Source organism: Xiphophorus couchianus, chromosome 17 (assembly GCF_001444195.1).
Source record: "Xiphophorus couchianus chromosome 17, X_couchianus-1.0, whole genome shotgun sequence".
In the NCBI taxonomy this organism is placed as follows: domain Eukaryota; kingdom Metazoa; phylum Chordata; class Actinopteri; order Cyprinodontiformes; family Poeciliidae; genus Xiphophorus; species Xiphophorus couchianus.
Genome location: NC_040244.1, coordinates 17,988,460 through 18,004,970, shown reverse-complemented (window position 1 = coordinate 18,004,970; position 16,511 = coordinate 17,988,460). Strand labels below are relative to the sequence as shown.

At 39.6% G+C, this 16,511-nt stretch overlaps 2 protein-coding genes across 5 annotated transcripts in view; one reads left to right on the top strand and one right to left on the bottom strand.

Moving 5' to 3' along the window:
- cog5 (component of oligomeric golgi complex 5) overlaps positions 1 to 16,511 on the top strand; it is an 83,685-nt gene that overhangs the window by 17,484 nt on the left and 49,690 nt on the right. The window lies entirely within an intron of this gene.
- Positions 660 to 15,089, bottom strand: LOC114160775 (G-protein coupled receptor 22-like). 3 transcript variants are annotated; one of them, XM_028043547.1, is made up of 6 exons: positions 14,781 to 15,088; positions 12,828 to 13,367; positions 12,579 to 12,741; positions 7,660 to 7,804; positions 6,682 to 6,828; positions 660 to 2,273 (listed from the first exon to the last, which is right to left on the bottom strand). In XM_028043547.1, exons 4-6 carry the CDS (start codon positions 7,780 to 7,782, stop codon positions 1,221 to 1,223), a joined length of 1,323 nt encoding a protein of 440 aa, XP_027899348.1. In that variant the 5' UTR covers positions 7,783 to 7,804; positions 12,579 to 12,741; positions 12,828 to 13,367; positions 14,781 to 15,088; the 3' UTR covers positions 660 to 1,220. The 3 variants fall into 3 exon arrangements, with proteins under 3 accessions (XP_027899348.1, XP_027899349.1, XP_027899346.1); XM_028043548.1 differs by lacking the exon at positions 12,579 to 12,741 and having other exon boundaries at positions 13,032 to 13,367; positions 14,781 to 15,089; XM_028043545.1 differs by having other exon boundaries at positions 12,579 to 13,367.

Below are 16,511 nucleotides of genomic sequence, written 5' to 3'. Positions count from 1 at the left end.
TTTGGGGGGCTGAAATTCTTTCATGGGGCCGAAATATTTTTTGGGGGCCCAGAATAAAGTAATACTGTAATTTGCTGTGAGTTCATGGTTTTGTTCTTTGAGCAAAGTGACGTTCATGCACGGCTCATTTTGTGCACCAGCAAAAAAACATATACCTATGTCTTGAATTTGGAAAAAAAATATTTATTTTATTTATCACTAAAGAAGGGTTCGGTGGGCGTGCCGTGGTGGCGTAGCGGTTAGTGCGACCCGTATTTGGAGGCCTTGAGTCCTCGACGCGGCCGTCGCGGGTTCGACTCCCGGACCCGACGACATTTGCCGCATGTCTTCCCCCTCTCCTTCCCCGTTTCCTGTCAGTCTACTATCATATAAGGGACACTAGAGCCCACAAAAGACCCCCTGGAGGGGTGAAAAAAAAAAAAAAAGAAGGGTTCGGTGACTGCGCATATGAAACTGATGGGTTTGGTACCTCAAAAAAGGTTAAGAACCACTGCTCTAGTAGCTGTAACAAGTGTCCAAACGTCCTGCATCTTGAAAGACTATCAATTACCATCTGTCAGTTTCACAATGCTTTCATATTATGGAATCTTCTCATAATTAGGCTCAGCTACCCAATGTTTAAATAATTAAACAAAAATAAAAAGATAAGAACAAAGTAGATGTTGTACAGAACGTTTTAATGCTTATTTGTCTGATGCATTGTCACTTTGAGTCAGGAAGAAACGGTAGACAATGCGATCCTGACAAATGCTGTGCCCTTGGGTATTTATTACAAATGGTGACAAACCAAGTGGTGAGTGACTCTTTGTCTCGCACTGTATTACATTGAACAACAGGAGCTTCTGATTGATACAGTTTTTCAACAATAACTTCCTTTATTTCAGTCTCTGGGAGTCTACAATAAATAGCATTAAGTTAGTATAACCCATGTCTCTTTCTCAGAGAATAGCTTTAACAAGTGTTATCTCAAGTTTCATCTTATAAAGATGAAACTTTGTTCATGTCATAACAATTTATTTATTCTCAATGATACCATCATGTTAGCATTCATCCTACATACAGTATGTCAATCTGATTTTCAGCTTCATCTAAAATTTTTGTCTGATTTTTGCTTCTCACTCTTTTTTCCACCATTTTCTGCTTTCTGCTCCTCATCCACATGTTTTAGTTCATTCACTTTTCTGTGTGCTTTCTTGACATATTTACATGAGTTCAGTCTGTCACTCTACTTCCTCTGAGCAAAGACACTTTTGTCTGGCCTCAGTCTCCTTGAACGTGACCTTTTTGTTTCTCCTGGGGTCAATCCAGGAGTTATGGATGACCACATTGTTTGGTGTTGGTTCTGCTTCCACTACAGACACCACCCTCTTTTTCATCTTACTTTTGAGAACTTTCTGGAACTTTTGCCGAGTGAAGGCATATAGGAGGGGATGAAAGATGGTGGTTCCGTATGCCATTACCAGAAAACCAAGCCGAAGGCGTACAGTCAGGTCACTGGGACCATTACTGAGTATGATTGTGTTAAGGACAGTTATTGGGGTCCAGCACAGAAGGAATGTAGAGATGATCAGAAGAGACATCTTAAAAACTCGTTTCTGTCTTTCCCTTCTCTCTCGATGGCGCTTCACCGCTCTTCTTAGTGCAATTATGACAGATACGGATGTCCGCATGCCTAAAGGTGCATTTCCACTGCCCTTGCCTGCGGTGCTGCTCTGTGAAGCTTCTGTAGACTCTGCTTGTGTGGCAGTGCTCAAAGATATGTTGTTTTTGCACTTTTGCTTTTTCTTGGGTAAATTGTGTTGAAAGCGTGTTCCAATGCGAATGTTAAGTGCCTGAAGAATCTTGTAGTAAGTTACCAGCATTACCACAGCTGTGAAAAAGAATATGGGGATCTGTGCTAGCAGGTGGTAGTATAAACCTAGCTCTGAGTAATATTCATTCATCTGAGAGACTTTCACTATTGCAGTCTGGTTTACAAAATCTGTACCAGATCTGATGAAGAAACCCACTTCCATGAACGGAACCAAAAAACTGAAAAAGGATAGAGCCCAGATGGATCCCAGCAGAGCCACAGCTCGACCCATTGTTAGCACACGGTTTGCTGGTCGAACTGAGATATCATAACGGTCCACAGTGATGGCCAGGACATTTGCAGCAGTGGCCACACTTGCAAATGACACACAGGCCTCATGGAAGCAGCTGATCAAGACCGTGTCTGTTTCCAAAGGAAGTAGGATGACCACAGTTGTCAGCGGAATGCAGCCTACACACACCTAGAATATTAAAGGAATTCATGTTACATTCTGAATATAACAGTTTTTTTAATCTCACATTTGTTAAAAACAGTGGTACTGGAAATAACAACAAATAGTAAATGCCTGCAATTGTATAGCGCTTTATGAAGTCCTAGGACTTTTAAAGTGCCTTACTATACTCTACCATCTGTCATGCACTCATTCATGCACACATTCACATGCTGATAGTGGTAGGTTACATTGTATCCACAGGGGCAGACTGACAGAAAAGAGGTGTCTGACCGGCACCTGCAGGTGAGGTGTCTTGCCAAAGGTTTGAATGAGCAACCCACTAATTACACGACGAAATCTGACATCCTGAGCCAAAACTGAACAATAAGAGGGGCTTTGGAAGAAATTAAACTAACTGGAAAGGTTATCAGTTTTATGCTAATCATTGTATTTCGCTGGTGCTCAGCTAACTGTACATAAGCAGTAAAGGTTGGATAAACTAGATTCCTGTATTACAGAAACAGTCAATCAGAATTGTCCACTTTTCCCATCATTGGCCTAAATCAGTGATCATCAGGTCTATTCTCCTCACTCTGTTTCATAAAAAATATCCATACTGTCACTGATTAATGAATTTAAAAAACAGTAAACGAATAGATTGTGAAGCTGCTTCCCTCCTATTTATAGCTTAATTTCCAGTTGTATGTTTCTCTTCAATGAATCAGGTTCAACTGCCTTTTCAGCCATTTTACATGATTGGTATGACTAATGAGTTTGGTATTTGTCCAAAGAAACATGCATTCCTCAGCCAATTCATTGGGTACACCTTTCTAGTATGAGGTTCATATTGATGATAATACTCAGGTAAGCCATGGGGTTTAAAAAATGCTCACTTAGCACTTTAGGCTTTAGGCTAAGAAGCCAAAAGTGCACCAGTAGAATATCCCTCTCACAATGTAGGATGGATCCATGCTTTCATCTTTTTTCCTAATTCTGACAGGTTATAGCATTGGTAGGCTTTGCCTTGCGATGTGAGTGGATTGCTTTGCTTTCCACTTTTGCTTCTCATGAAATGCCTGGAATTCACCTATTGTTCTAAACGTAATAAGGTTTAGAACAATAAACCTTAATAAATATATATATATAGATTTAATAAATATATATATATATTTATATATATATAAGTATAAAAAAAAAAATTCCCTTCTCACCCACCGCGGGTGGTTCTTATCCTCTGAGCTCGGGTCCTCTACCAGAGGCCTGGGAGCTTAAGGGTTCTGCGCAGTATCTTGGCTGTGCCAAGGACTGCACATTTCTGGACTGAGATGTCTGATGTTGTTCCTGGGATCTGTTGTAGCCATTGGTCCAGTTTGGGGGTGACTGCCCCGAGGGCCCCGATGACCACAGGCACCACTGTGGTCTTCACCTTCCAGGCCCTCTCCAGTTCCTCCCTGAGGCCCTGGTATTTCTCTAGTTTCTCGTGCTCCTTTTTCCTGATGTTGCAGTCGCTTGGTATTGCTACATCTACCACAACGGCTTTCCTCTGTTGTTTATCCACTACGACAATGTCTGGTTGGTTCGCCATTACCATTTTGTCTGTCTGGATCTGGAAGTCCCACAGGATCTTAGCTCTGGCGTTCTCCGCCACCTTTGGGGGTGTTTCCCACTTTGATCTCGGGGTTTCCAGTCCATATTCTGCACAGATGTTTCTGTACACTATGCCTGCAACTTGGTTATGTCGTTCCATGTACGCTTTCCCTGCCAGTATCTTGCACCCTGCTGTTATGTGCTGGACTGTCTCAGGGGCCTCCTTGCACAACCTACACCTTGGGTCTTGTCTGGTGTGGTAGATCTGGGCCTCTATTGCTCTGGTGTTTAGGGCCTGTTCCTGGGCGGCCAGGATGAGGGCCTCTGTGCTGTCCTTGAGTCCAGCTTTTTCCAGCCATTGGTAGGATTTACTGATATCAGCCACTTGGGTTATTTGCTGGTGGTACATCCCATGTAGGGGCTTGTCCTGCCATGATGGTATCTCTGGCACCTCAACCTCCGTTCCCTGTTGTCTGAGATATTCACTGAGCACATTGTCTGTTGAGGCTTTGTCCCTGATGTATTTATGGATCTTAGTTGTTTCGTCCTGGACTGTGGTTCTCACACTCACTAGTCCTCTGCCTCCTTCCTTGCGGCTCGTGTATAGTTTCAGGGTGCTGGATTTGGGATGGAATCCTCCATGCATTGTTAGTAGTTTTCTAGTCTTAATATCAGTGGCTTTTATCTCCTCCTTTGGCCAGCTAATTATTCCAGCAGGGTATCTGATTACTGGCAGGGCAGAGCTGTTTATTGCGCGGATTTTGTTCTTGCCATTGAGCTGGCTTCTCAGGACTTGCCTTATTCGTTGGAGGTATTTAGCTGTGGCTCCTTTCCTTGTGACCTCATCGAGGTTGCCATTTGCTTGTGGTATACCTAGGTACTTGTAACTGTCCTCTATGTCTGCTATTGTTCCTTCTGGGAGTGAGACCCCTTCTGTGCGGATGACCTTCCCCCTCTTTGTGATCAGCCGACCACACTTCTCTAGTCCGACATCCCAATGACATCCCAATGTCCGTGCTGTAGATCCTGGTGGTGTGGATCAGTGAGTTGATGTCTCGCTCACTCTTGGCATACAGCTTGATGTCATCCATGTAGAGAAGGTGACTGATGTTGGCCCCATTTTTGAGTCGGTATCCGTAGCCAGTCTTGTTGATAATTTGGCTGAGGGGGTTCAGGCCTATGCAGAACAGTAGCGGGGACAGAGCATCTCCTTGGTATATGCCACATTTGATGGACACTTGTGCAAGTGGTTTGCAGTTGGCTTCAAGGGTGGTTTTCCACAGCTTCATCGAGTTTGCAATGAAGGCTCTCAGAGTCCTGTTGATGTTATACATCTCTAAGCATCCAATGATCCAAGTATGCGGCATTGAGTCATAGGCTTTCTTGTAATCAATCCAAGCCATGCGCAGGTTGGTGTGTCGGGTTTTGCAGTCTCGGGCAACTGTGCGGTCTACGAGGAGTTGGTGTTTGGCTCCTCTGCTATTTACACCGATACCTTTCTGTGCCGTGCTCATGTGTTTATCCATGTGTTTGCTTATCTTGGCCGCTATGATGCCTGACATGAGCTTCCATGTTGTGGAGAGGCAGGTTATTGGTCGGTAGTTGGGTGGGACTGGACCCTTTGATGGATCCTTCTGGATTAGGATTGTCCGCCCTTCAGTTAACCATTCAGGGTGAGTATATATATATATATATACAGTACAGACCAAAGGTTTGGGCACACCTTTTAATTCAATGAGTTTCCTTTATTTTCATGACTATTGACATTGTAGTTTCACACTGAAGGCATCAAAACTATGAATAACACATGTGGAAATATGCACTTAACAAAAAAGTGTAAAACAACTGAAAATAGCCCTTATATTCTAGTTTCTTCAAAGTAGCAACCTTTTGCTGTGATTACTGCTTTGCACACACTCTGCATTTTCTTGATGAGCTTCAAGAGGTAGTCACCAGAAATGGTTTTCACTTCATAGGTGTGCCCTGTCAGGTTAATAAGTGGGATTTCTTGCCTTATAAATAGTCATGAAAATAAAGAAAACCCATTGAATTAGAAGGTGTGTCCAAACTTTTGGTCTGTACTGTATATATATTTATATTTATATATGTTTATGTAAATATATATAAATAATATATATTTATTTATATATTTAAATTTTCCGTTATTGTTAATGTGGCCTGAACTGTAGCGCGCAGTCCCATGATACAAATATCAAAAATTGCGGCTCAATCTCGGCATCTGGACTATTACTTCAGATACCGTTTTTGACTTTGTACTTCGTAGAGGCAATGGTGGCAAAGGTGGTAGAAGTTTGTCCTGTAGTTGGTGGGTTGCCAGTTCAAGTCCACGCTTTGTCTGTCTTTGTCTTTGTTGTGCTGGGCAAGACACTTCAACTACCTTGCCTGCTGGTAGTGGTCATCGTAACTGTGCTTACAATCTTGTAACTTCCCAGCATCAGTGTGTGAACGATGCTGCGTGAATGAGAATGACTGATTTCATTGTAAAGCTTATTTGAGTGTCCAGAAATACACTATATAAGTGTTATGTGATTACTTGAACAAGTTGTCTTTAACATGTGTGGACAGGCAACCCTAATTAAGTGGATGGTAAATACATTTGGGTATATCTCTACAGTAGGATTTGAAGGAAACTTAAGTTTGCACTAAATTCAAAAGTTTATGTAACATAGCTGATGAGATGGAGAGATGATTTGACAATGTAATATAGAAGGAAATGATAATGATTTTGTTGTGAAGGGGGATAGGTTAGCAGCTGAAATTTTAATCTTCAACCATTGAGGTTAATGCAAAAAATAAAAAGTATAAACTAGTGGAAGTGAGAACTCACCAACACATCCACCACATGCAGGTTCATAGTGATGATGTTGGAAACGGAGCTGATGAGGTTCTGTTTCATGCAGTAGAGGACCAGCACCGTGAGATTGGAGCTTAGGCCCAACACGACTTCCAAAACCAAAAAGCTTGTCAAGGAAACCTTTCAATAGAAATCACAGAAATGTTGTTGTGCTGTGAAAAAGTACAGTATTCAATTTTTCTATGACTGTGTTATCTGAGCAGTCTCATGCTATTATGGACATTGTTTCCTGAGAAAAGGCTTAAAGGAGAACTGAAAAGCGTTTTTAAACATAAGGTTAAAGAAAATCATAAGATATTCTTGTAAAGTTAAAATCTACTGTACTTTATAATACTGAATTGCATTTTATAATACTGTATGCCAGACAATGAGATGAAACAACAAGGGGCTTTATATGTGATAGCGTGATACGTGTTTTTTGGTCCATATAGGTTTGGGCTGCATACAATTGTCAGAACAGAAATTTCTATAAATGCACTAAATCCACGAATTGTACTTGCAAGCCAAAGCAGTGCTGATAACCAGAATCCCAATCTGAAGCGTTTTCATTCAATTCTGGACATCCAGTTCAAGTTCAGGTTCATACTGTTATGGTTGTATATCATTTACTCCCATAAAGTCTTCTGGCATTTCTTCATTTTTAAAAAATGCCTCTTCTACTATTTCCACTAACTAATAACCAAACAGTAACTTTAGTGACTAGCCACGGCAAAGTGCCTGTCATGAACCCAGGACAGAAGCAAACATAACGGTGAGCCAGAATCATCCCACTTTGGCATTTTTTGACAAAAATGCTAAAAATAAGTTAAGTTTTAAAGAACTTATTTTTCAACATCCTTGGAATGTTTTATTGAAGTGTTTCACTAAATAATATTCATGCAATATCAACATTTTGAGATTTGATTTAATTTCCCCTTCAACTCTATTGCATTAGCCAAGCTAAAAGAATACCTGGAAGCTGATCGGATGAATGGCCTCAGACGAAGTTCGGTCAAGGTCATGGAGGCTAGGTGTGTCGTGCACAGTCATGTTGCTCATTGTAGCGACAGAGATCAGGACTGCAGCTGTGTGCATTGTCCTGCCAGTAAGAAGTCACCTGGAGAGAGGTTTGCACACAAATAATACTTTGATTAGATGTGGAAAAACTTCACACCACATTTTTTCTCTGGTGATCTTGTAGCATGTAGTGTGCCAGGGTTGCAGCTACTTGTATTAAACTAGTTATCGTTCCTTTTCCTAACATAACTATAGCTCCTTAGCTTAAAGAGTGAATCAGTGCTATGGCTGATGCATTTTTGTGTATTTCTATCCAACAATGCCTTATAATTGTACAGTCCCAGCATATATGCCAGTGGTTGGGTTCTGTATTTCCACATTGCCTTCAGCATTTAGGCTCCCCCCTGGTACAAGAAATGTTCTGTTTCGGTGTTCTAAAAAATCTAAGCAGGCATTTCCATTTAAATTCTCTCCATGAGTACGAATTGGTACATCTACAAACTGTCATGCAGTAACTGTTCCATTCTTCTTCTGTGATTTCTATTTTACTTTCCTTTTCCCATTTTGTTTTCACATATAAAGTTCAATGTGTTTCAATACCTTTTTTAGATTTTGCCTGATATTCAACTAATGGTCATTTTAGCAGTTCAATGACTGCAATCAATGACTGTAAAACAGCTGAAACACTGACTTCTTTTAAATCTCAACTAAAAACCCACCTGTTTAGAATTGTATTTGAAATGTAATCAATTACAAATTTATTGATGGAACTTGACTTAATGATTGATTCTATAGTATATTGCTTTGTGTTTCTGTGTTTGTAATGATGTAAAGCACTTGAAATGCCTTGCTGCTGAAATGTGCTATACAAATAAAATTTGATTGATTGATTGATTGATTGATCAAACAAAAATAACAGGCAAAGGTCTAGCTACTTTGGAGGAAAAACATAAAGAAATGAAAAGTGGTTTAAAGATTTTCTTCAGAAATGTACTTTGCATAATTTAAAAGAGAGATCCGTTTAGGTACAAATTCAGATTTAAAAGCATACCAACGTTTGCATGTTGTTGGAGACAGACTTTTTAAGCTTTAAAGTTAAATTCTTTTCAAAACTAATAAAGAACACTAGCTTTGATTCTAGCTTCCTCCCATGCCACCACATGTTTAGTGTCACAGTTCAGATTTGGACTCCACTGTCCAAATCTGGACAACACAGTCCAAAGTACCATCTATAGAAATAGATGGAGCTATGCAAAGGCAAAATGGCATTCCTTTCCAGGTATAATTACCTATTTTGAATGCTTCCTGGTTTTGGGTTACAGCAGGGTAACTATTCTGTGACATTGGCCTGCAGACAGTTCATGCACACAAACAAAGCATGTAGTTTAACTACATCTAAGACTGTGTTCAGGATTACAGGCCTTGGTTACAGTTAGGTTTGGGTGTAGAGCTGCAAAATATCATTGTATGCAATACAGTAGATATGTATTGCAAGAAATGCCTTGGCTGCCTGTATCCAGATACTATGGGAGTGAAATTCTAAACATTTGTGTTGATCATCAGGTTTGCGTATGATAAGAAGTTTGTTCCGGTTTTCATACACACAAAGACAAGATTACATAGCAAAATCAGGAGAATCGCAAGTGCAATGTATTGATTTATATTTGATGTATTTTTTGGTATGTTTTATTGTTTTTTTAACTGAGATATTTTGTCTTTTAGTTTTTATACTTGCTGTAACATCAATTGACCATTTGGGACACGAATAAATATGAATCTGAATCAATAAATCTAGCATGTCTGCCTTCATGAATATGTAAAATATTTGCTGATCACCAAAAGGCGCAAAATACTAGGTGGAGGAAATGCAAATGTATTGACTTACTAACCTTAAAGTGATTTATTAAACCTGAACCAGATTGCCAAATGCTGTTTTTGCATCTATATTTAACATTTTGAAAAGTAGGCCATTGTTTCTACGGTTGTTTTACCACAGTGCATACTAATTTAAATTAATATTATTATTATAGTATCATCATTCCGTTTGCTTGTGATACCTTCCTTCAGGGGGACATCAGCTAAGATAATGCTGCCATTAGCTGATTGTTCTATCTCCTGCTATTAACTTTGATGACGGCCATCAAAATTAATCAAAAATAATTCTGCAGCATTTTATCTGTTTCTTCTGCATTCTTGTTGTTTTGTCTTCTCAATCCCCCAGTGAGTGAATGCTGCAAGCCTACAACTTAATGCAATTTGCTAGATTTCCTAAGACAGAAACTTTTTAATAACTGGTAACTAGGATCAATTGGAATTTATGTGTGATTGAACTGAAATTATTTTTTGTAAAGTGCCTTGAAATGACATTTGTTGAGTTGTCACTGTATAAACTAATTTAATTGAATTATTATTGTCCCATTATTATTATGACTTTCTACTTTATTTTTTTGCTCTCTGACACTCTTCATGATGGCAGCCAGTGCCACACCAAAATGGTCATTTAAATAGGCTGATCCTCTCCACTGTTGCTCCTATAATCAATTACGCAGTCAGTCTTTGTAGATCATGACTGACTGATCTACAAAGACTGTAGACACGTCCACTTTCTTCATGCACTTTACCGCTCCTTATTTGTAATCTTTGTAGCTCAAACACCATATTTCTGGAATATATTTACTTTTAAGATCCACTGGGTAATCAGGATTTAACAGATGTGCAAAAAAGTTATATTTATTTTAGTTGTATCTTTTTGGTTTGTTGTTCTTAAGACTATAGTTGTATGTTTAAGCATTGCTGGCAATGTCTTATGGTAACATATAATTACTCAGTGATATTTTACATTTCCTGTCAACTTAACATCTTTTAATCCAGAAACATGGTGGCCCGCTGATGGACCGCCTCAGATCATTTGGCTTAGCAAGTTTTCTGAACTTTGTTTTCAATGTTTGTTGCTATGGCATTTTAAAAAACACATATGTGGGTCTAAATATGAGGAAATATAATGAGATTTTGTGTAATGTTAAGTTATGTCACATTTTTAAAGTGTGCATATGGAAATTTATTTCACCCCTATTTTGTGATGAAGGATGTAATGTTCAGTTTTGGGTGTGTTTGGATGAAGTGCGTGTCCTGACTTCACAATCTTTTATCATATTCACTTGTTTCAGCTTTAGGTAACTCATTTTGAGTTCAAACGTAATACCCTGAGGGCTACATGTGTTCAGATAAGAATTAGCTCAATCGGAAATCAGGTCAGGCTACTGACCGTACAACAGTTCCTTCCAGGGCTGACAGGGTGTCTACATTGTACCCAGGATTAAGTAATATCAGTGGGTAGTGGTGTTGGGAAAAAACAATTTCCGTTTAATTATTGTCTAAAACATTACAATAATGACAATAAAGACAGCCTTTATAATGTAATATGACAGATATGACATATCGGACAATATTTGGAAGCACCAATTAACTGTTTATAGCAACCAGTAGATCAGTTGTACAAGTCAAAGAAGCTGCACCCAGTGTTCTAAATGCTGTTTGAATTATGTTTTACTTAAGTTGAAAAATACTTTTGTAGTCTTACTAAAATGAATTCAGTATGTATGGCACTATTAAGACTTTTTCTTCTTGTTTCCTCATAATTCCTTATATCTGGTAAAGGAAATGTATGTATTTAGTTTATAGTTGCATATCTTGATAGTTATAGATTATTTTAAATGGGTCCTTCAGTTTTGTAATCTGAATTGTTCATATAAAATTGTATTGTGATAATTATTGAAATTGTTCACGAAACATCTAAAAAATCCATGGCAGCCTGGTTTTGCTTTTGCTCCTCTTTTGTATGCTTAGTGTCCATTTTATAAGAAAATGAATTTGAAGTGTTATTTACTTAATGTTGATTATGTAATCTGATGTTTAATGCAGGCAAGATATCCACTTGATAAGTTTCCCACACAACTCCATCTCAAAAATCATCCACATAATGCATTAATAACATCAAATTTTTGAGTTGCTATAACAATAGGTATAAAAGTAAGTCTTTGAAAGCAATATTTAGTCACAAGACAAGTGTCATATGTCATGTGTCTACAATTAAACACCAAAAATCATTAATCTTTTTTTTTATTTTTTTATTTTACCAACATGTTATTTTCTAACAGGGAGACTTAGAAGATGTAGAAGCTGTGAAGGGACCTAAAGACTCAAGTGATGGCAGGGAGGTCTTCCAACCTGCTAGTTGGAGCTCATCACCAAACATTTAGAGCAGGGGTGCCCAAAGTGGGTCCTCGAGGGCCGGCATCCTGCGTGTTTTAGTTCTCTCCCTGGTTTAACGCACCTGGATCAAATGATGGCTCATTAGAGGCCTAAGAAGAACACTGACATGATGAGAAGGCTGTTTCTACCACCTGTGAGAGAACTAAAACATGCAGGATGCCGGCCCTCGAGGACCAACTTTGGACACCCCTGATCTAGAGTAAACAGTAAAAAAGCCAGTCCACCAGGGATATGAATAAATTTGGGTTAACCTGTCTAAAGAAAACTTCGAAGAATTTGAATCAGGGTGTAGACTTTGACTTCTGAAAAAACAAAGGGTTTTTCCATATTAATTTGAAATTTAATTTTAAACCTTTTCATGCATCAGAAATATTCTCCATCACATTTTGACCCTTTATACTTGGAAAATGTGAACAATATTTATTATTATTATTATTATTATTATTATTATTATTATTATTATTATTATAAAGTTTGACATCTTTACACTGTCCTGGTTTTTCCTGTTGAATCAGTACAGAACACTCTGAGGAAATCTTGGTTCCCTTGTGGTTTGGACTGAAGACAAGTAAACACAGGTGTGATATCAGGCTTTGACTCACCGCTCCCTCCCATTACTGTCCTCTCGGCTCAGCTGTCACAGTTGCCACAAGGATCCTACTGGAGCATGTCACGTCATCCCACTATGTTGTGACTTTATGAGGTCACTTCCCATCATGCCCCTTGGATTTACAATGGCCTTTCTTTATCAACTTAATATAATTACTAAAAAAATACAGAAGTGTTTTTAGTGATCTTTACATTTGGGGATAATAGATATTCAAGTGTAAGCAGAAGCAGCACACACCCACCGCTCATGTGCCTTGCAGCATCAGTGTGGTACACTAAGATCAATGGCTTCTTTCATACAAAGCTCAATCTTGTCATTGTGCCTTTGTGCTTGAACTGTTGTCATCTCCCGGGGAAAATAATGACAGTTTCATAACAGTCCTTCTTTGCTCTACCAATAACTATTATCCTTTCAGAGTTGTCTATCTGGACATCCTTATATTTACCTCTTTCAAGTGTAAAAAATTCTAGAGAACATCAAAGAGAAAACAAATTACAAGAAAAACTACCACCAAGAGGGAATGCAACTTTGTGTGGTTTCTCCAGTGAGCTCAAAGCAATTTCCTCTTCAGATCCCTTAAGTCCAGACATGGAACCAAAGGCTAGATATCCTGATGTACGTCATGGCAAGACCTTTTAGAACATTCAAGTCTCCAGTGCCCTTCATTCTGGACATCCTTAATACTTTATAAATGGTTGAAGTGGCTGTGAGGAAGGCAGCGAACAGGCATGTTCCCCAGTCATCACTTCCCCTGAGATTATCTTCTGCTCCCATTCAGATTCTGTGGAGACGAGGAAAGAAAGAAATCTTTGGGTCACCTTGAAATAGATTATTATCCCGTGGTCTGGCTGTTGGATCACATGTGTATAGTCCAATTAAAGCTCAGCCATCATTCCCTGATACTTAGATGCCTGACTATGAGTGATTACAGAGTTGTTTGTATGTATGGAGAGTGTCCGTTTAATCAGTTTTAGTTGTCCTGCTCTGAGTCTTTGATGCTTCTCATCATATGTTGTTCAGCAAATGAGCAGCGAAAACTGTGAACTACTTGTCTGCAGACTGTCTCAGAGGAATGTATTATACATTTACTGACTAACTTAAACATTTAAATGTGATTTCTTTTTATTGTTCAGAATTACTACTTATACATTTTGTTCTATTTTTAAGCATTTACTACATTTCCTAATAAAAATGTGGGTATAAAGTATAAACTGGAATAAATGTGAAAATCAGAAATATTTCTTTCTTTTGGGGTGACCTAATAAATCTTTTATTTAAATGACTTTGAATGCATTCCAAAGCAATCTGTCAAAATGTTTTAATAGGTGTAGGATTTGAATTGTGTAGTATCTCAGCTTGTGTGGCCCATAGTTTCCATCCTATATCTAAGTTATCCCAGGTAGTGAGAATGAGGACGGCCATCTCTGGGCTAGGATTCTCTCTCCCAAGTTCAGGTTGTGGGAGACAGAAGAATGGGACAAGTGGAGGTAAGCAGCTGGAATTCGACCCACAAGACCTCTTATCCAGGGAAGCTTTAACACAGTTAGCTGCTACGGAGCCAATGCTAGGCCTACTTAACATTTTGTGGCTAATAAATTGAATACTCAATGAGAAAAAAACAACCAACTAGTGCAGTCAATAGGGCACTTTCCCTATCATTGGCATTTAACCTAGCTTTTAGTTAAACTTATCTTTAATGTAACTTTTTTTAATGTTGCACAGTGTGTGACAGTAAAAGTGAATCAAAGTCCATGCTATTGGTTGATGAATAAAAATGATGGGGATTCTTTGTTTTGAGGCATTTAATAGAACTTCAGAAAAAAGCTCACTTTTACAGCAGCCAGTGTTTGAACTCTAAACTGAAATTGAAGCACTAGTTTCTCCAGCTGTTGGAGAATTATTATTTTTGACACAAAGCATTTGTTTAGCTCACCAGCAGTAAGAACTACTTCAGCCTGTTTAGTTTCCAGCAGTGTGAGTGGTCCAAGTCCGAGAGGTTGTCTCTGTGAGACTTGACTGTTCTGGGAATTATCTTGTTCAGTTGCTCTTTTTTAAATAATCATTGTGTAAAAACCTGGATCAAATGTTCAACCTGCCAACATGTGTTTTTGATTAACGTATATTTTTGCAATGGCTTCTTGCCGCACATGCAAACCAGCAACAGCATTCTTGTAATTGACAAGTGTTAGTTTACCTGAGAAGTACGATCTTTCTGTGTGAAGCTTTGCCATCTGTCACCAAAGATATCCTGCTGCCCACAGGTAATGCTGAGCTTTAGCTTGTTTCCCCATCAATGAATCGTCTGAGTACGCTGTTGAATCCCTTCAGAATGTAAAATTAAAGAGCAGAAAGCATACAGCAAGAGAGGCTAGAGCACACAATAAAGACGCTGCTGCTGTTCCTCTCCTCTCCTCTCCTCTCCTCTCTGTGCTGTGTTTCTTTCTGTCTGTCTCTCTGTCATGCTTTTCCTGCCTCCAGCAGCACTCCCCACTCATCTATCACCTCCTCCTCCTCCTCCTCCATCGGCTGTTTGTAGCGATCTTTTTCTGTTTTCTCCTCTATACCTAAACGCTTGACTATTTGGTCTCAGAGCAGATTTAGCTCATTTTTATACTCCTATAAATTTTTTATTCAGGGCTTTCTGGGTCGTCTTCATCACTGCATCCAATCCACCCGTTGTTTTTTGGTTTTTCCATAGTAATATCAAATTACATTTTTATGACTTGATTTAAAACATCTGACATAAATGTTCTCTATGGCAATTGTAATGACCATATGCATTCTGTCAGGACTTTGGCCACTCCTCCACTGTTTGTGTTTGCATAGCACCTGCCGGATGGTGCTTGCCTGATTGCTCCAATCTCGCTACCATTTGAGCTGTTAAAGTTGTCCTTATTGCTTGCCGAGTGTATCTGGAGTGAAGCTTGTCAGTGGACTAATTAGGGGTGCTTGGCAGTGGCATGGCAACAATGGCACAGCCAGGCTAAGCAAACACAGACTGAAAGATCAGGATTTAGATTCTGTTGTCCTCCACAATTCAGTTTTCTCTGTGTGCAAAAAACAGGAAAATAAATTGTTCAGGTGCTTACAATAAATACATACAGATTAAATTGTTCAAAGAAATTAATATTATAAATAGTTTATTCAACATTCTGTGACATTTCATTGCATCTTAAAAATATAGCTAAGTCCCAGAATTCATACATTTACACATTCATAAATTTAAGTCTACTGAAACTGGTTAACTGAAGAGCGTCACTGCAACTCTTAAGCCAATCTTCAGAGACAACAGCCTGATCCTGAACGTTGACAAGACGAAGGAGATGATCGTCGACTTCAGGAAGAACCGGCCCAGCCACGCTCCACTGCTCATCAACAGCTCGGCTGTGGAGGTGGTCAGCAGCACCAAATTCCTGGGGGTGCACATCACTAACGACCTCACCTGGACTGGGAACACCACGTCTCTGGCCAAGAGGGCACAGAAACGTTTGTATTTCCTGCGGAGGATGAGAAGAGCACACCTGCCCCCGCCCATCCTCAAGACGTTCTACAGAAGCACCATAGAGAGCATTCTGACCAGCTGCCTCTCTGTGTGGTGTGGAGGCTGCAGCGCCTCCGACTGGAAGAACGTGAGGAGAGTGGTGCGGACAGCAGAGAGGATCATCGGGGCCCCCCTTCCCTCCATTCAGGACATTTCATCCCAGCGCTGCGTGTCCCGAGGCCGAAACATCATCAGTGACCCCTCACACCCCCACCATGGACTGTTCTCCCTGCTGCCCTCTGGAAAGAGGTTCCGCAGCATCCGGTGCAGGTCCACCAGGTTCCGAAACAGCTTTTTCCCACTTGCCATCAGACTGCTGAACTCTTAACTGGACTGCACTTAAAATCTGGTCTCCACTTCATACCTTGCACATGTACAGAGCTA